Genomic DNA, 20968 nt, shown 5'->3' on the forward strand with positions numbered 1-20968 from the left:
GGAACAGAAGGGACTGGGAAAACTGAACATATTCTCAGTTCTTTGCCGTTTCTTCTTTTCAATCTGTAGATTGCATCAACAGTACTGAATTAAGAGGAAAATGCTTCACTGGATTTTTACAGTTTACTAATAAAATCAATGAAGGCAGTTATCACTCATTCACACACAGGGTATTAAACACATACATGAAATTTTGGCCCTGATTTTGAGCAGAGACTGAGTCTTTCTAGCTTTGTAAGAGCTAACATTGTCATTTACTAGTGCTACACTTATTCATAAACACTAATCTGGTATTAGTCAAATAGTGGGCTTCACTTTTAAGTAAAAGGGTTGTGAGATAGATAATCTGGAGTGTTTCTGTGCCCAATAACTTGCCTACTACGTCGTCATGCTTTCATGTAAAGCACTTTGTTTTTTCTTAAGTATAGCAGAACCAGTGTTAGCTCCAGCAAATGTGGGTGTTGAAAATATACTGTATAGCAACTCAATATTGTGTAATTTATGGTGCATAAATGCACAGAAGTAAACTCATAATGTAGCTTACAGAATATAGTGTAACCATATCCACTGCTGCTCTTGTTGAGGAAACTTCACTGTTTCAGTTTGTGGGTTCTTCATAAATAGGTGGGATATTTCCTGTAACAACTAATTCTAGGTTGAGGGAGTTTCAACCTTAAACTTTTCTATGGGAAGTTACATTATCAATGTCAGCATCAAATGGTGTTATCCCAGTAACAAAATACATTTAACTCCTGCTTAGACGCCTTAAAATAACTTCTGCACCAAAGGGTAAAAGTTGATGTGACTCCCTTTGTAAATAGTTTCTATCAGCAAAACATTGACACAATGGTAGAGAATTATTTGATCCCCCTCTACATAAGTAAACATAACTGAAAATGATTTGGTCTGGTAATTTGTGATGGTTGGCTTACTTTATGCTCTCAGTGACTTTGCTGCATGCAAAGTGAGTCACTTTATGCTGTCTCTTTTCCCAGAAGTAAAATGGTAGCATTTAATTTGTAAAGTGCTTTGGCAGCCAGCTAGTAGTATGATACAGTTCTTGTACTGAGTTTGTAGCAAAACTGACTGTTCCTAACTATAATAGGTCTGTTGCAAAAAATTCCTGCTAAAAAAGTCTCCAGTTTTTCTGGGATTTTGTGAATTTTTGGAGATACATACATGTGCACAAAGTTACAAACAACTGAAAACTGGGTCTGTAATGGGAAGTGGGCAGGAACAACCTTAACATGCTAGCAGCCCCATCTATAATACAGATGATTTATTCTCAGAGCCCAGTAATAACAGTAGGTTAAACTGAGGACAAGATTAGTAGCCAAATTGTGATATTCCCCTCTGGTACCTGGGCTGGTGATCTGCTAGGTCACTCCAACCCTTGACTCTGGGAGCCAGCCTTACCCTGCTCTGCTGTGAGAACCCCCACTCCTGGGCTGTTCACACATAGCCTCTGGTATGTAAGTTCTTCCCAGCTACTTGCAACCGAATGACATTAGCCGATATCTTGGTCCCAGACAACCCTAGGAACCTCCATCTTGCAGTGTTCAGTTATGCCTGCTGGATGCTGCAAGCTTATGAGTTTGTCAGTTTAACAAATTGATAATGTACCAGGCTTGTAATCCCAAAGGGAGTCTCCTGACACTTCAAACCAAATGCATTGCTTTAGGTGGAATAAATGCAGATTGTTAACTATAAAAAGATTTTAAGTGATTATAAATCAAAACATAAATCAGATTTGGTCAAATGAAATAACAGCTTAGAATACATTTTGCTTTTAACACTTTCAATGCCTGTACAAACTTAGATGCTTCTCACCACAGGTTGGCTGGTTGCTCTTCAGCGGGCCTCTCCCCTTTGATCAACGCTTCAGTCGCTTAGGGCTTGTCTACACTTATAGTGCTCTAACTTGCTGGCTCTGGGGGGTGAAAAATCACCCCCCTGAGCGCAGCAAGTCAGTGCTTTAAAGCGCTAGTGTAGACAGGCTCTGAGCAGTGCTCAGAGCAAATCCCCTTGTGGAGGTGGATTACCAGGAGTGCTAGGAGAGCTGTCTCCCAGCACTTGAGCGTGACCATGTTCACGCTTCAAAGTGCTGCTGCAGGAGCATTCCTATGTCAGTGCTTTGAAGTTTCCAGTATAGACATACCCTTGGTGTGGTGGTGTATGGATGTAGGTGGAAGAGCATAGCAAATCTCTCCCTTGGCTTTGTGCATGTGTGTACCTCCCCCCCCCCCTTCAGTGTCACATGAGCATTACCTCACTGCAGTTCCAAACTGACCAAAGGAAGGGGGGTGACTCCCTTGAGAGTCTAACGTTCTTTTATTGCTGCCTAGGCCAGCGTCCTTTGTTCCTGTGAGGCTGGGCTGGGTTTGTCCCATTCCTGCCCTGATGAGGTGTGAACTGCCTCTCTGCTCTTGGAGAGTTTTTGCCTGGGCTTATTTTAAGCCGTGAGAATACATTTTCAGCCTCATAACTACATACATGAAATTATAACCTGTAACATTACCGTAACAACAATGCTCAGTGCGTCATGAGCCTTCTGAAGACACCCAACATGACAAACTTTGCATTGGATACCACACAATCATTTTACAAAGGATGAACATGGGAGTGCTGGGTGTTCTCCCGAGTTACAGAGCATCATACCCATATAATCAGGCACTGATAACATCCTCCCTGCTTCAAACTGTGCTTTGTAATGGGCCTCTGCATTTCTGCTGATGGCTGTAGTTAATTTTTCCCTTAGTTGTCTTTTGGGTTCTGGAATTTTTTCTCTGTCTTCTGTGTTTATCTGATGCCCAAATACTTCAATCTGTTAAGGCAAAAAAGGAACTCTTAAATTGAAGACAATATTGTAGCAATATTTAATACTTTACATCTTACTTAATGAAGACTTTGAGTTGTAAAAATAGTAAAACAGACTTTTTAAAAGATTTGTTTGGAAACATCTAAAAAAGGACTTTTACTATTCTGTAACAATCTCAGAATGTAAACTAAGACTTTGATAGCAGCAGGGTATTTTTTTATCAATGTTTTATGAAACAACATTTGCGTGGACTCTTCGTGCATATTAATGGCCTACTTGCATTAATATGGATTGTTTCCCTCTTAGGCTACCAACTCTCCCAGCCAATCGTTCATTTCCTAATGCAAGATTGTTTAAATATAAAATATATATCTAAATCTAAAACATTACCCTACACTGTTACTTTTCAGGAGGGGCATTAGTATTGAAACATGGTAGATTTTTTCCTGACCTCAGGAACTTATTTTTGGGCCATGTGCCTTTTTTCTTGGGTTTCCTTCCCCATCGTTTATGATGCTTTAGGACTCTGTGTTGTCGTAACCTTACATTATTAAAGATGGTTGGGTGAGTCTCCTTCCAGTGCCATTCTTAAATTGTCCACCATTTTCAGTAGAACAATCCACTCTTTAACTGTTTCAAGAGCTGAATGCACTGCCTATGTAGTGCTTCGAGCCTGGAGAGCGAGAGATACAAGCAAGTAATCTAATTCTAGTCCACCTGCAAATTTGTGCCCTGTTAAATCAGTTTTTAAAAAAATCACACCCTTATATAAACTGCTGCAACTTTGTAGTCCAGGCCTGACAACAATATGAGGATTAAGTGGCTGCATCATTTACACTGCTGCAGTAGTCACTGATAGAAGGTAAACAGTACTTTCCCCCCTAAATGTACACTGCATAACCATAGGGTTATAGCATTAAAGGGAGAGGCAAAAGGTGAGTAAGCATATGTAATACCTCTTCATTTTTGCAGTCTTGGTTGTAGTTCCAAAGATGTTCTTTGGTAGCTGCATTCAAAGAGTCCTGCTCAGTTGCATTGCTCCCATTAGCCATTGAAAAACACAAAAAATAAATTCCTTTTGGACACTGGGCATCAGAAACGTAAATTTACAACAATTTTAATTCCTTACGGAATATAATTGTATCTTTGAAGCTTATTTGGAATAGTGCTGTTTTAAACAAGACAAGCTGTTAATACCCACTTTAATGCTAGGAGTAAATCATTGGAACCTGTTCTCTCAGTGCAGGCCTGCAACTCTCTTTGGGGTTAACTAGACACATGGGCTTGGAGAGTCTCCCCTGAGGGCCTATTTTCTTAAGCAGAAGCAATTACATTTTAAGCCACAGGATGTCATCATTGCTCCACAGAGGTGCTGATTAAAAAAAAAAAACACTTCATTTTTACATTTTCACTGACATTTGATTTTCATTGCAAGTTTTGTTCAGCAGGCTATAAATATAGAGCCAGAAAGAACACATCAAGCGAAAGGATATTTTTACCTAAAGAAGAATGCAGTTACTCTCTTAACCTTACAGATGGGTGGTTCCTCCAGAACAGGCACATTGGTGGGGAAGTAGAACTAGATAGAAGTGCTGTTTTGGATAATTGGGACCTGGAAAGACTTTAAGGCTTTGTCTATCAAGATATGCACTGCCCAGCATCAGAAGCTTATATCATCTTTAAAACAGTTGGGGAAATGTCCTCTACTTTATAAATCCTTTCCTTGGATAGCCATGCAGAAGAGAGCAAATCATCCTCCAAGTAGTTTTCTATCAAAATAATTCAGTCAACTGATAATTCTTGTTAGCATGTAGCTAGATTACATAGATGTAGTAATAGAAGTCCAGATTAGGAGAGGATTGGGTTTGGGAGCTATATAGATGTAGAAAACTTCAAATATTGTAATGTAATGCTAAAATTTGATGGAATTTTATAATTTAAATTCATACCATGAGAGGTTAGAACCCGGTTATTAATCCAGTCCTGACAGAGGATATATTTAGTAATATCTTAATTTTAGATATGACATTCACTGGTACTAGTAAAGGCATATCCTTATATTTATGATATTTATGTAAATCAGCTTTTTTTTTTCAGTGCAGTGACCATAACAGGATTTGTCCAGAGCCATTATGTACCTGACATCCATGGTGTAGAATTATTTTTTGGTCTAATGTCCGTTGGGGTGCACAAGTGGAGCAAGTCTATAGCAATCACTGTTTTGGAGATGGTTCTGAACCACTTACCCATGGTATAGATGGATAGAGGCAATATACTTAAACTTCAGTTACTGGTAAGTCACTTTTCTGTACTGCAAACAGCATATGCGATATATATATAGTATTAATCACAACAGAAAACTATATTTGAAACTTATTGGTAAAAAGAGAAATATGATCAGTCAACAGATATTTCAGGGACTTTATTTGATTTCTAGCTTTTCAGAAAACCATATTACTTACTTGTGTTTGCAGCCTGCATTAGTTGTTCAAGTAGATCCAGTGTTATGGTTTTTGCTGTTTTGCCATGAATTTCCCTGGTCCTATTTGTGCCATCTGTAACTAAAACAAAAGCTACAAATGTAGACTCACCACTTTTCAGGCCAGGAATAAATTTCTTAATCTCTTTAGAGATAAATAACGTACGGGTGATGAAGCTCAACCCTGATGAGGAAAGGTTTCCATGAAACTCCCTGATGGACAGTTATGGAATGATCTTACACAAAAGTTTTTCCTAATCCCAGGCTGTTAGTTGCTGGTTTATGCTCTAAAACATGAAGGTTTATATCTTGTATATATTTGTATTTGTCCCTCTCTCTTGTGCTTCATTAAAAAAAAATATCTCCAGCTTAATCTTTCCATGCTAGTGAAATAGTGCACTATACTGTACCTAAAGCAGCTGCCAGTGGTGGTGGGTGAGTTAAGGAGCTATCCTGGTTATATTTGGTAACTCTAGACCAGCGGTTCTCAAACTGTGGATCAGGACCCCAAAGTGGGTCGCAGCCCCCTTTGAATGGGGTTGGCAGGCCTGGCTTAGACTTGCTGGGGCCTAAGGCTGAAGTCCGAGCCCCTCTGCCCAGGGCTAAAGCCAAAGCCCGAGGGCTTCAGCCCTGGGCAGCAGGGCTCAGGTTGCAGGCCCCTTGCTTGGGGCTGAAGCCCTCGAGCTTCAGCTTTGGTGCCCTGCCCAGAGCAGTAGAGCTTGGGCTTTGGCCCCCTCACCCAGGGCAGTGGGGCTTGGGTGGGCTCAGGCTTTGGTCCCCCCTCCTGGGGTCGTGAAGTAATTTCTGTTGTCAAAAGGGGGTCACGGTGCAATGAAGTTTGAGAGCCCCTGCTCTAGACTAAATAACCCCCTCCAAGGAAAAATGCCACAAAAGGAATAGGGAAATCTAGCCTAAGGTAGCTGTGAATGTTCTAATTATTCATATATAATGCCTGATACTTTAAAAAAAAAAAAAAATACCTGATAAGCCCTTGGCTTCAGTAATATGTTGTAGCAATGAGTTCCACAAGTTAATTTTGCAGTATTGTTAGCCCTTCCTGGGAAGAGAAACACCTAGCTAACTCCTCTGGGATACTGAAGAGCAAGTTTGACTGATTTCAAAGGCAGCCCGAGTCATCAGCTGATTTCAAAGCTCACCCCCAGTCCTTCAAAGCTGGAAGGAATGTGGAGCATCACTGATTATAAAAATAAGAGCCGATCAGATTTTTCCCCAGGGTACCCTCCATGTTCCCATAAAGCCTTTATGATATAGATGTGTACGTGATAAGAGCCATGTAACTTTCACTAACCTGTAGGAGGTGGTGTTTGTACTGGGGAAGGTTGAGGATGCAACGTCTGAGATGGAGTCAGGGACTGCAGCGAAGGTGCAGGTGCTGTGAGGCTATAAGAGAGGAAAGACACATTCTCATGTATTCCAGAGGCATACTCCATTGTGACACATGCTGTATTTGTTTTCCCGAAGTCCCTTTGCTGCTTCTTTCTATCACACCTTTTTGCTGATACTGAGGCAATGTGTTTTCTGTCTGAACAGTGGGTGATAACCTGCCTTTCATTGTCAGACCATCCCCTCCTTTTCACTCCCTGTCCTTTCTTTGTCCTACAAACTTGTGCATAAAGAGGGACAATAACAGAGGTGAATGAATTCCAGATCAGGCTAGACGAGAGATGATACCTGAGTCCTTCCTTTTGCTTGAGGCATAATATCACAAATAACATAAAAAGGATCCTATGTAAGCAATACAGATTTTCAGTTTTTATTTTTAAGTGAATTTGATGCTAATGAAACACATTGACTTGACAGTCCTGAAAACTGATGTCTTCTCTTATCCACAGAATGGGTACAGCATGGTCAGCAGCAGTGCAATCTTTCCATGCACTCCCAACTAGTGTACCATAACTCTCAGCTGAAAGAAACCATATGGGGGCAGTGGATAGCTCAGTCTCCGTGCCCTTTGTGAATCACACTCTTAATCCTTAACCTCTCTGTTTAAAGGTGCCAGTTAGTGCCACTTACGTTTAGAGCCCTACTCTGACACAAATTTATATCCACGGATGTAGACTGGTATCCGCAGAACCTCAGGGCTCTCCCAAGAACTGCAGCGGTGAAATGAGCATAATGCGGGGCTGCTGCTACCAGGAGCTACCGCCCCATGCCGGCAGCTCCTCTGGCACAGCTGTACCAACCCCAGCCCTGCCTCGTGGGGCGGCACCAGGATCACCAGCAGCTGTCCCTGGTCGTGCTCTTGTGTTCAAGCGGTGCACACGCCCCCAGATGGGAGACGCAGATAGCTGCATGGATGGGACGAGGGCAGGGCTGGGGGAGCTCCCAGCATGCGGCGCTAGCTCCTGGTAGCGGCAGCACTGCATTATGCTCATTTCACCTCTGGGAGAGCTCTGCAGTTCCACAGATACCAATTTATATCTGTGAAATATCTGCATCCATGGATATAAATTTGTATCCGCCAGGGCTCTACTTATGTTGTTGGAGTTTATGAGGAGGACTCCATTCCACCAGCTCATTTAACAGGATTCATTCTCCAGAACTGTGGGGCAAAATTTCCATAGAACTGGAGGACTGAATGGCTCAGGGGATTGGTAATGATATAAAGCCACTTTCAGTCATTGGTTCCACTCAGAGACTACAAAACGTGTATCAGGTACAATAAGTACTTAGATAGTAATGACTTTGAGCTGCTGTCATCTTCGTCTGTATTCATAGATTCATAGAGAACTGCTCCAAAATAATTCCTAGGTCATATCTTCTAGAAAAACATCCAATCTGGATTTAAAAAGCAATGATGGAGAATCTACCATAGCCCCTGGTAAATTGTTCCAATAGATAATTACCCTTACTGTTAAAAATGTATGCCTTATTTCTAGTTTTAACTTGGCTATCATCAACTTCCAGCCAGTGGATTGTGTCATTATCCTTATGTTACAGATGGAGAAACTGAAGCCCAGAGAGGTGAAATGACTCATCCTAGGTCACCCAGCAGCCTGGTAGCAGAGCCAGGAATAGAACACAAGTCTCCTGAGTCTAGTTCTCCATCAACTAGGCCATATTGTGTGAGTGGAACTCTGACTGAAAGTGGCCTTATATCATTACCAATCCCCTGAGCCATTCAGTCCTCCAGTTCTATGGAAATTTTGCCCCATGGTTCTGGAGAATAAATCCTCTTCCCACTTTTGGTCATATGACTTAGAAATATTTGGCTGGAACTGTTAAAATATTTGTTACATTGTAGTTTGCTGTATTTCATTTGGGATTTTTTTAAGGCATTAATCACTCTGGTGCATTACAAAACCACTGTGGAAAGTCTTGGGGATGTTATCTTGACTAAGATCATTTTTCCCCCCTGAGTGTTCTCTTTGGTAACATATTGCACAGCATCTTACCTTCCCTCTGAGTATGTATCAATAGAAAGCTACAAGAGAAACAGAAAGCAACATTCTAAATCAAGATTTTTTTAAACAGCTTTGAGATTAGCTCTCTGCCTTCACTATGTCTCCATCTGAATACCCATGTCAGAGCTGTGGCGGGCCAGCTTTTCAATATCAGACAAGACAGAGTGGGCCTGGGAGAGTTTCACTCCTTCCACAAAGGTACCTCTCCCAGTCTATTGAACAAGGGTTCTCTGAGCTACCTCTGGAAGGTTGGGCTGTTTGGTAGCATTGTTGACAGAACATTCATTTGCATCAGTGTTAGTACAAGGCAGAATCAATGCTGCACCAGATAAGTATGTTTTCTCTATGGGTAACTAACAAATCTAGAAGATTGAAAGGAATTAAATTAGGTTATTTATAATAAATTGCTTTTCTATAATGCCCTTCATTCAGGTATCTTAGAACACATATAAACATTAAACTTCATAACCCCGGTGGGATATGCTGTAGTAGTTATTATTCCTACTTTGGAGATGTGTAAACTAAGGCATAGAAAGGGATCTGTGACTTGCAAAAAGACATATATTGAGACAGGATTAGAATCCAGGAGTATTGAGCCCCCAGCCCTCTGCTCCAGCTACTATAAAAGACTAATTTAATTCACAAAAAGAAAAGGAGTACTTGTGGCACCTTAGAGACTAACCAATTTATTTGAGCATAAGCTTTCGTCAGCTACAGCTCACTTCATCGGATGCATGCTGTGGAAACTGCAGAAGACATTATATACACAGAGACCATGAAACAATACCTCCTCCCATCCCACTCTCTGTGTATATAATGTCTTCTGCAGTTTCCACAGTATGCATCCGATGAAGTGAGCTGTAGCTGGCGAAAGCTTATGCTCAAATAAATTGGTTAGTCTCTAAGGTGCCACAAGTACTCCTTTTCTTTTTGCGAATACAGACTAACACGGCTGTTACTCTGAAACCTAATTTCATTCAAAGATGGTTTCTCCATTGAATGGAATCCCTGAAGACCAAGACATAAGACACAGATGCTAATCAGTACAACCCAAACTAACAAACTTTACCACAAGTTTCTGAGGATTATAAACTGATTGCTGTGGAAATGATTGTGCTGTCACAAATGGAATTAAAAACTAAGATGGAGAATAACAAAAGCTTAATTAGTAAAGACCTTGTTTTCATGCATAAGTGCCTGATGATAATGAAGGAAGAAAAATAAATTATTTAAGCATCAACATTTCTAAACAGAATGTTCTTAAGAGTTGGCGATGAGCCCTCATGGGCTCTTTATGACCTGTAGTACTTAGCAGTGTCCATTTGGGCTCATTTTAATAAATTCAGCTCTTTTATTACCCTCTTCTCCATGAGTCTTTTGATTTCAGCTTGCAGCCCACTGATCTGTGCCTCTGCCTTCCTCTGTATTTCATAGCACAATTGTTTCTCCTGGAAGATGTAATTTGAGATGGCAAAAGTGAGTAAATAATCTAGACATCAAAAGCCATTTGTGTCTTCTGGCATCTAGTTTACCAGCAGCGATCAGGAAGGCAAAGGTCAGTGAAAATTCTGTTGCAACACTACAAGAGAACAAGCACAGAAAACATTTCTATTAGGGCTGTCACGCTATTAAAAAATTAATCACGCTGTTCAACAATAATAGAATACCATTTATTTAAATATTTTTGGATGTTACAACACAGAATACAAAGTGTACAGTGCTCACTTTATATTTTTATTATAAATATTTTCACTGTAAAAAAACAAAAGAAATAGTATTTTTAATTCACCTAATACAAGTACTGTAGTGCAATCTCTTTATCATGAAAGTTGAACTTACAAATGTAGAATTATGTACAAAAAATCTGTATTCAAAAATAAAACAATGTAAAATTTTAGAACTTGCAAGTCCACTCAGTCCTACTTCTTGTTCAGCCAATCGCGCATCCAAGCAAGTTTGTTTACATTTGCAGGAGATAATGCTGCCTGCTTCTTGTTTACAAAGGCTCCATGAAAGTGAGAACAGGTGTTCTCATGGCGCTGTTCTAGCTGGCGTCTCAAGATATTTACGTGCCGGATGCACTAATGATTCATATGTCCCTTTTTGCTTCAACCACGATTCCAGGGGACATCCGTCCATGCTGATGACAGGTTCTGCTCAATAACCATCCAGTGTAGCGTGGACTGACACACATTCATTTTCATTGCCACCAGCAGAGGGTTGGTTTTCTTTTTTAGTGGTTTGGGCTCTGTAGTTTCCGCATCTGAGTGTTGCTCTTTTAAGACTTCTGAAAGCATTCTCCACACCTTGTTCCTCTCAGATTTTGGAAGGCACTTCAGAGTCTTAAACCTTGGGTTGAGTGCTGTAGCTATCTTTAGAAATCTCACATTAGTACCTTCTTTGCATTTTGTCAGATCTGCAGTGAAAGTGTTCTTAAAATGAACAACATGTGCTGGGTCATCATCCAGGACTGCTATAACATGAAATATATGGCAGAATGCGGGGAAAACAGAGCAGGGGGACACACAATTCTCCCCCAAGGACTTCAGTCACAAATTTAATTAACACATTATTTTTTTAACGAGCGTCATCAGCCTGGAAGCATGTCTTCTGGAATGGTGGCTGAAGCATGAAGAGGCATATTAATATTTAGCATATCTGGCACGTAAATACCTTGCTACAAAAGTGCCATGCAAATGCCCATTCTCACTTTCTGGTGACATTGTAAATAAGAAGAGGGCAGCATGATCTCCTGTAAATGTAAACAAACTTGTTTGTCTTAGCAATTGGCTGAACAAGAAGTAGGACTGAGTGGACTTGTAGGCTCTGAAGTTTTACATTGTTTTGTTTTTGAGTGCAGTTATGTAACAAAAAATCTACATTTGCAAGTTGCATTTTCACGACAAAGAGATTGCACTACAGCACTTGTATGAGGTGAATTGAAAAATACTATTAATTTTAGTTATCATTTTTACAGTGCAAATATTTCTAATAAAACATAATATACACTTTGATTTCAGTTACAACACACAATACAATATATGTGAAAACGTAGAAAAACATCCAAAATATTTAATAAATTTCAATTGGTATTCTATTGTTTAACAGTGCGATTAAAACGGCAATTAATTTTTTTGAGTTAACTGCGATTAATTGACAGCCCTAATTTCTATAATGATGCTCGGGGTTGTGTCCTATGGGAATTAAAATTATGTTGGGCAGATTTCTGAGGTTCTTGCTGAGAGTTCCCTATGAAGGCAGTGGGGGACGGGGGGCGCTTATATGCTATTGGAGGTGGCCTCTTTAGACAACAAATAAAAATTAGGCCTCAGCAACTTGTCATTAAATATTTGATGGCCTCTTTTGTAAGAGCAGACATTAACCGTGACATCCGGGCCACTTTTGAACTCAAATGACTGCATGCTGCCTACAGTAACTAAGTTCCTTCTGCAGCTTCAGTTGGAGAAGCTTTTCCTCTCTTCCTAAGGACCTTGTTGTGTGGTGCTACTGCGAGAGATGGACGGCTGTATCCCATCACAGAGAGACTGTGTTTCCGTGAAGAGGAAAGTGACCCTGATACATTGCAGACGAAAGCCTTTTAGGATCCTTCAGAATAAAGCTCTGCAGAAATGTAAGGGATTATGGCTGAAAGCATGTTATTTCCATACAGCTGCTGCTGCTGCTGTCGAGGGGGTGAAGAGGTAATTACAACTCCAGTTTGACTCATATCCTGTATGAGCCATGCAGTTCCTCTTCCTCTCTGTTTCTCCAAATAGTACCTGTGATAGTTGTTCTTCCAGATAGATCCTTTGTGCTTCATAGGTTCCTTTAGTCTCTTCCAGAAGCTGTAGTAATCTGCCCTCTTGTTGCCTATAATTTCATTAAACAGTTAATTTCAGATGGTGGGACTATTTTTTTTAAAAGTATAGATCACTTAACATACACAGGTTACATAAGAATCCCAAACTATACATCACGGGAGGGTTTTCAGACAGTGTTTAAGATGTCCCCCCGCATGACACTGTATATTATATGAAAAATGAGTGCTTGGAGAAGGGGTACAGCTACCTCCATGCTCTATGTTAGCAGTAAAATAGATTCTTTGGTGGAAATCAGACGAGGGGGCATGTGATGGGGGAGCAAAGGGGCTAAGAGGAGAAAGTCATAAAGACTGGAGCAGTGTGATGGGGAAGTGCTACTGTAGTCCTAAATCTGGGAATACTGGGATTGTTTTGGGTTGGGTTTTTTTTTGGGGGGGGGGGTCTTTTTACCTCTTTTGTTCCTCTCCTCTAAACCTTTTCAACCTTTCTTCCTGTTTCAGTCTCTCCATGTGCTGCCTTTGAAACATCTCACGTTCCTCTCTGCAAACCACAACATATTGATTTAAAAAAAAAAAGGTATGTGTGGGTTTCCACCTCTACTCCTACATCCGAGACAGAGCCCCAAGTGTACCTTTTCCTTCCCCCTACAGTTTTATTCCTTTCAGTGCCTCCAAGTCTTACATCTGGCTTCAAGGGTAACCATGCACCTGGCTTTGAAGCTGGTGTTCTTGTTAGATTGTCTTTTCTTGGTCTGCTCCTCAAGAAGGCAAGCACTGCTGGCTGCAGGCCTGGAGACCCAGTAGCGTCCTCTTGGGCTTGATCTCCTTATTGGCACTTGCATTAAGTATCTGCACACCACTGAGGTGATGCCAGTGAATGCATTAGTCTTCCTTAGAACCTTTTCTCCTGAAAGGAAAGAAGTTATCCCCTCATATCCTAGTGTAGTAGGGATACACACCACTAACTGCAAACCATTTAGGAGTTAACTGTGCAACCACCCATTCTGAGTCAGATGCCTCAAGCTTACATCCTGATACAATCACAACAACTGGACCTGTGTGTGCATGTGAGGGAGTTGTGTATGTAAACGGGTTCCACTGATAAGCACCTCTAAGAGCAAGGAGATGAATCTTAGAATTGAATTAACCACATACACCCAGTGCTACTGCTGCTTTGCTTTCCCATGTCCCTTTAGGACGCTATAATGCAGAGTGCTACGTAAAAGAAGCCACTGATCAGCAGAGCAAGCACAAAATGAATTTTATTGAAACTCTCAATTTCTCCCTTTTCTAGTTGAGAGTGAATTTCCTTCCCCAAAACGTGCCTGGGAAAGGTCTCCAGAATTCCACATTGTTTTGGTTCCTGGAACATTTAAGATGCCCCAGGCTTGCAGAGAGTTCCCATAAATGCAGAAGATTAAGTAAAACTGCATTTAATTCTGATTAAAGAGACAAGATCAGGGAGGTAATATATTTTATTGGACTAACTTCTTCAGGTCTTCTTTGAGCTCTGTGTATACTCAAAAGCTTGTCTCTCTCCAACAGAAGTTAGTCCAATAAAAGATATTACCTACCTTGTCTCTGTAAAATCCAGGACCAATACAACTTTAATTCTGAGTGTTCTGCTAGTGTTAGGTTTAAATATAGTAATGTGTAAATATCAGGACTTGAGCTCAGTCATCTGCTCAGCAGAGAGCATTAACCTGACAAAACCACAGTGGGTAATGATTTGCTCATTAGCATACTTATAGCATTGATGATAAAGTGGAGTATGGGAGGTTGCCAGTGGATGGTGCTAAAGTTTTTGTTAATGATTGTATTTAGGGAAGGACTCTCTAGGAGAATGGGAGAAGAGGGATAGGAAGAGAAACTTTTAAAGTCAGTGGTTGAGACAGCCTCTCTAACTCTATCCACCCCCAGGGTGGGTAGGAAATCACAGGCCTGTATTGCAGGGCCTGCAGTGTGCATTATCCCCTAGGCTCCTTAGAGGTAAGGCTGGTAAATCTGTTTCAGTTCCAGGTATAAAGTGGGAATCTTTGTATACTTTTTGCTGTTCATGGAGGTTGGATAATAATGAAGCTAGAAGGATCAGTTTCACTGTTTACAATCAATGTCATTCTCTGGCTCTCACACACTTAGCCCAGTGCTGTTGGGTTTGTGACCCAAACACCTTAGGAAAAGATTTAAATTCCCCTTTCCCTTCAACTCTTCTTTAAAATTTACCAAAAGAAAAACTGTGAAACTACTCCCAGGCTTATGCAATGAGCTCTCTGTAGGCCTCTGCCTGCATGAAGCTTATTGCAAGATTTGTGTCAAAATCTAATTCAAACTGCCCCCCCCCCCAATAAATTTTACAGCTGATCCCTTAAAGTTAGGCACAAAATACTCAGGGTGCTGGGAAGTCCCACACTGAATCCAGCTGATGGAGAGTTAATTTCTCTGATCAAGTCTCTTATGGCTCATAGCTGCACAGGTGAAATCTGTTGGTATAATAAGGTGGGGCTCCTGAGGGGAGCAATCAGGAACCAAATGCAACAGAGTGCCATAAATGTGGCTCACAGGCAGAAGTGTGAGACCTAAGGTTAGCAGCAAACAGACTAAGGCAGGCCTCTCCAAGGAGGCGGAACTGGGCACTAAGCTTTAGAGGATATTTTTTTTTGGTGGTAGCACATCAAGGATTTTTGATAGTTGTTGGCTTAAAATCATTTGATAAAACCTGTTTACCTCCAAATTCTGCCAGTAAACACTTGGGAGGAAAACCCCATGTCTTTGGAGTACGCTGACAGACTCTGTTGGCTTACAGCTCTCTAACCCTTTTTAATAGGTATCCTGCATCTCCTCTATCCCAACCCTGAAGGTAGAGTAAGGCAAGGAGGGAGCTGCTCTGCACCCACTCTCCTGTATGGTATAGTGCCCCCTGCAAAAATGCAAACATGGTTTCTTCTGTAATGTAGAAACATATATTTGTTCCCCTTTGAAAACTGCTCTTGGTGCCCTCCCCTCCGTGCCCTTGCTGGGCTGCGTCATTGATAGCACCCCAGGTCTGTACTGCTTCACTAAACATAAAACAGGATTAGGGTCCATCTGCACAGGTGAGACCAGACTATGCTATAACAACTCCTTAATTGTGGTGGTTTTGCTAGTTGTGACACATGGCTAGAAAGGGTTAAACAGGGCCATTTGAGATGTTAAAAGCTGCAGTCTTGGAGTGACCTACCCATTTTAATAGTCACAGCCCTGGCAGTAATGTCGAGAAATACATGAGTACTGTATAGTTACATCTACTATCCTCCCTAAAGATGACTTAAAGCCCTGGTAAGAAAGATCTTGCCCTGTGATATGCAGGTGACAGTAATGCCCAGTAGAGCTACCTTGCCTGTCTTCTGTCCTGAGGTCTGGTTCTTGGAGGTACTAGTACTCTGTACAAGTAGCTCCAGGGAGGCAAAACTGTGGAGAAGAAAATAAAAACCGTGAGAACATGGCAATTGTCAGCTTTCTGAAGAGCACACAGAGATAGCCAGACAACTGCATCAGTTCCCACAGACGTGTTCGACATGAATCCAGATCTGAGTTGATAGAAGTTCCATGCAGAGTACGTACTGCTTCATCTGCACATGTATATATCCCATAGCCTGATTATAGAATTCTCCAGAAGAAACATTTAGAAAATATTGTGAAATCTGCTAACTAATCACTGGTAACGTAAGTGCTCATCTATCAAACATCAGTTATTGGGGCTTCCTATCCAGGTTGCTTTAAGAGCATTTATTCACCAACTTCCTTCTCTATTGGCAGGATAGCATTCCCGTGGAACAGGAAGTCAGGGTTTTTTAGGGACAGTAGTGCCGGTTACATTTTCTATGCTCTGCACTTTTACGTTTGTAAGAACTGTGCCTAAGTGCAGAGGCAGTGGCCATTTTCTTCTCAGAGTTGCTGCAGCTTGTACAGAGGAGATGCCTGCATTGTGCTCTCCCTTGCAGAGCCTTCACTTTTTCTTTCTTGCTGTTTTTCCTGTAATCTGGAATAAGACTGAGAGCATATGGTTCCTTTTTTGGATATAGGAGAAACAGTACTTGTCTATAAACCAAGATCTATCACATCTCGTTACATCATGGTAGTGTTCTGTCTTATAACTAGGTCTGCATTTGCCTGGTATGAGCTTGTTACTTGAATTGTGTTATGGATCTGATAGGAGCCGTAGCACAATCCACTAACAAGGTTAAAACATAATTAGGGTCCATCTGCTCAGGTGAGACCAGACTATGCTATAACAACTCCTTAATTGTGGTGGTTTTGCTAGTTGTGACACATGGCTAGGGTTAAACATCCTGCAAAATAAATAACCCTCAAAAGAGGGTGGAGAGATGTTTGTGGTTTTGTGTGTTTACATATGCATGATTAGGGTCCACAATGTAATCAGCAGTCCCTGTCTGTGCTGTATTCTGATAATTCAGAGGTCAAAAGAACATCCTATCATTTAAATGAATTGTAAACACGGGATATCTTGGTATTCATCTCTTTTTTTAAATGTACTGTGAATGGTGGAGGAACAAGCAAATGGTCTTATGTTAATTCATATAGGTAAGTACCGGTGATGGACCTCCTTCAAAGTTATTCTAATTACCTTTTGTTCCCTGAGGAACCCCAACTTGTCAAAAGACATGAAATTGTATAAAAGATCTTTGGGTCCTGATTCTGTCATCTGAGATCTGCTTAGGCTTCATCAGGGGAAGTTTGAGTCGCAAGATTGAGGTCCCAGTTATGCTGGTACGCCCTGAATATGAGATTTGGACATTGGACTATAAATTATGAACTATTTCTGAAAGAACTGTTTGCAACTACAAAGCTCACCATTTCTGCTATGAATCTGAAACTCAATGAACTGAACTCATGTCTGTATGTATATTGATCTTTTAACCAGACTCCCTCTCTCTTTTGTTTTTTAATAAATTTTAGTTTAGTTAATAAGAATTGGCTGTAGCGTGTATTTGGGTAAGATCTGAAACATTCATTAACCTTGGAGATAATGTGTCCGATCCTTTGGGGTTGGTAGAACCATTTCTTTTATATGATGAAATAAGATTTACAGAAATTTTCATCATATTTGATGTGGGTACCTGGATGGAGGCCTGAGGCTGGATCACTTTAAGGGATCTTTGTGGTTTGGACTTCTGAGTGTAACCAGTAAGGTAATAAAGAAGATGTTTTATGCTGGCTTGGTGAATCTAAGTGTTGGAATATCCACCAGCTTTATGGGCATACTCAGTGGTGAGCTGGAGCCGGTTCGCACTGGTTTGCTAGAACCGGTTGTTAAATTTAGAAGCCCTTTTAGCACTGGTTGTTCTGCAAGGGACAGCCAGTTCTAAAAGGGCTTCTAAATTTAACCGGCCAAAAGTGGCGCCTTAGGTGCGAACTCCATGGGTGCTCCAGCCCTGGAGCACCCAAGGGGAAAATTTGGTGGATGCAGAGCACCCACCGGCAGCTCCCCGTTTCGTGCCCGGCCCCAGCTCACCTCTGCTCTGTCTCCTCCCCTGAACACACCGCCCAGCTCTGCTTCTCCGCCCCCCCGGCTTTCCGCGAATCAGCTGTTCGCATGGGAAGCCGGGGCGGGCTGAGAAGCAGGCGGTGGCTTCACGCTCAGGGAGGTGGAGGTGAGCTGGGGCGGGGGTGGGTGGGTGCGAGGAGGGCTGTCTGCACCACAGCAGGTAACCCGGGAGGGGCGGGGGTGGGGCCGCAGGGGAACCGCTCCCTGCCCCAGCTCACCTCCACCACCCTCGGCCTGAGCAGGAAGCTGCCACCTGCTTCTCAGCCCTCAGACTGGAACTTTGCCAAGTGCTAAGGAAAGGACAGGGTGGCACGTTCCAGCGTTTGGAGTTGGGAGAGGAGGTATTGGTCTTTCCTGAGCAGAATGAATGGAGGTTCTAAAGTGTAAGTCAAGAGGGACTGAACTGGGACCTCTGCACTGATGACGTTGAACACATCTGAGATTGCACATAGAAATAGAGAGCCCTGAGCCACTTGGGTCCCAGAGCGGCAGTTCTGGTCTACAACCTGAGGGCAAAATCACAAGCTGGATTCTTGGCAGATTTCATGCCATTGGAGCAATATAGATGAAGGGCTACAAAGGAAACTGGTTTGTCTTTAGACTGTGCAACGATTGCATCAGGTTGGAACAGCTGCAGGTCACATTAGTCCTTTATTTTGAATTTTCATGCAAATAAAATAACCCTCTTAGAAAAAGATAGTAAATGTACCACTCCATTCTTGATGTGACTCAGAACCAGGGCTGACTTGTTTTTCAGACGATCACCATCTTGCAGTTCATGAGCAACTTGAATGTACAGCTGCTCCTCTAGGCAAGTGCTAACTTGAGACATCAGGGCTTTACACAGGTCTCCTGAAACAGTCAGAAGGTTTCTTCAGTGTTTATCAGGATAATGGTAAGACAACCAGAAGATAAGTAGGGCGGTGTAACTCAGTGATTTAGCCATGAGTGTCTGGCTAACATTTAACTATTGTAACAAAACTACAGTCACCAGATATGGTTGTAGCAGGGCTCAAGCCTTTTGGCGTTTTCTCTTGCAATGCAGCATTTGAGTTACACAGCAAGTGAAGTACTAGCAGAAGCTGTTGTGCCAACGCAATAGAAGCGTGCATCTTGCCCTGATTACTACCCAGCTAAACTCAGTGTACTCAGATACAACAGTGATAGGCATGGTATAAATGCCCATACAGATACTAGGAAAGAAGCCAAAGTTTCATGGGCACTTTATTGAGCTGCACAGCAAAATAAAGTACTTTGATGAAAGGAAAAAAATGAAACAACCGGGTGGTAACCTAGAAGTTGAAGGAAGAGAGAGGCTGAATATTCTTCCCTTCCCAAACTGTTACCTCCTTGGATGGCCTTGGCAGCTCGCTGAAGGACGAAAATCTTCTCTGCCGCAGAGAGGTCTGTGAAGAAATGGACATGGCTCTCAGTCATCTGCTGCTGGGCAGCATCACATAACTGCACTGTGAAGTCTCACCATTCCTGCCCAACATAGAGGGGATTCTGTTAGGCCAGCCTCCCTTGGGCCTAGATGTTCATCCCAAATGTGTGAAGACAGCCACGCTCTCCATGGGTCAGGAAGAGGGATACAGAGGTGGACGTGTGCAGGGGGGGGGGCCTCCACAGACTCCCTTCTGGCAGGCATTCCTTCAACCCTAATAATAATCCCCCTGAGATTTACAGTATTCCTGTCAACCGCCATCTCTGCAGATGTTGTCACTGCAACAGTGTGTACAAGACCTAGAAAGTGGCAGTGCAGAGGCTTTATCCTTGGGCCTCCAGGGAACTCAAGTGTTGTAGATGATTTCATGAGACAGACACAGCAGATAGCCCAGATGCTGTAGGCACAGCACATGGGGTCACAGAGGTCATGCAGTTTAGAGAGACTCTCCATCAGGACAGCTGCTGCCTTCTTAGTAAGTACAGCTCCAAAATGTCCCTCTATGACTCCGACCTTTGCAGTAATCACATCACTGGGTATTTTTACAGACAACTGTCTTGCTTGTTTCTCTAGCAGGGGGGCTGTCTGGCTTTTGTGCTGGTTGCCCTATGTTTCTGAAGCTTGCTCACATCAGATTGCCTCTTGCTTTTGCAGAAACCTATAACCAACTGTTGCAATTCAGACCCAGTGGAGCAAGACTCATGTATACAGTCCATTATTTTATCCCAAGGTGCAGAAGGCTCAGCCACACGTCCCCCAAACCCCTTGATATTAACTGCAAGACAATCCCTCCTCCCAGGGCCGTGGGCTCAGGAAATGTGAATTCCAGCATTTGGCCTCAGCTCTCTGGCCCAAGATCAACAAAGTCCAAACTTTAAACCCCTTCTTGGCCCATCAGGACCTGTCCTGACTTTCTGTGCCTAATTCTACCATACCTGTGAGTTCTCAATGTGATTTCGGGCTTTCTGTAGCCATGTCAGAGTTCCTGAGCCACCTGCCATTGCTTCGGATTGTCTCAGCAGAGGAGTCCCACCGTTGCTAGGGCCTGTTGCTACAGCAGACTTTACAAAGGCTGTTTCTAGTCTGGCTGTAGCACTAGCCACAAGGAAAGTCTATTCACCCCTCTCTCTATCCCCTCCTCCTCCTCCTCCTCCTTCCCCCCGCCCAAAACCGCAACCTTCTAGTTATCTGTTGACTGACATCAGTTAAGAGCTGGTTTATTTCACCCTTTGCTTTACAGCATAAATTAAATTCATTCGATCTCTGAATCAGTTTTAATTTTATTTATTCTACACTGAGTGTTATGATGTTAAAAGGATCTTGTTAAAGGGCTCTTTTTGTGTGAACTTGCTTTGTTTATACGAGTAACCCCTTTGAAACCTGAAACTGAAATCTCCTGTTCTTCACTGGCGCAATAAGCAATGACAGGGTGTATTT

General features: G+C 42.1%; 1 protein-coding gene across 2 annotated transcripts; it reads right to left on the bottom strand.

Annotated features, from left to right (window-relative positions):
• Positions 1 to 201: 201 nt before the first annotated feature.
• Positions 202 to 20615, bottom strand: LOC142000234 (uncharacterized). Of its 2 annotated transcripts, XM_074974327.1 has the most exons (14): positions 20467 to 20615; positions 19434 to 19572; positions 18797 to 18939; positions 15914 to 15989; positions 13251 to 13449; positions 12994 to 13083; positions 12502 to 12592; positions 10081 to 10170; positions 8714 to 8742; positions 6607 to 6698; positions 5281 to 5379; positions 3775 to 3856; positions 3365 to 3491; positions 202 to 2824 (listed from the first exon to the last, which is right to left on the bottom strand). In XM_074974327.1, the coding sequence occupies exons 5-12, from the start codon at positions 13382 to 13384 to the stop codon at positions 3831 to 3833; spliced, it is 651 nt and encodes a 216-aa protein (XP_074830428.1). In that variant the 5' UTR covers positions 13385 to 13449; positions 15914 to 15989; positions 18797 to 18939; positions 19434 to 19572; positions 20467 to 20615; the 3' UTR covers positions 202 to 2824; positions 3365 to 3491; positions 3775 to 3830. The 2 variants fall into 2 exon arrangements, 1 of the variants encoding a protein (XP_074830428.1); XR_012642195.1 differs by lacking the exons at positions 8714 to 8742; positions 10081 to 10170 and having other exon boundaries at positions 13175 to 13449; positions 19434 to 19493.
• Between the last annotated feature and the right edge of the window lie 353 nt (positions 20616 to 20968).

The sequence above is a fragment of the Natator depressus genome, chromosome 17, assembly GCF_965152275.1.
Source record: "Natator depressus isolate rNatDep1 chromosome 17, rNatDep2.hap1, whole genome shotgun sequence".
In the NCBI taxonomy this organism is placed as follows: Eukaryota; Metazoa; Chordata; order Testudines; family Cheloniidae; genus Natator; species Natator depressus.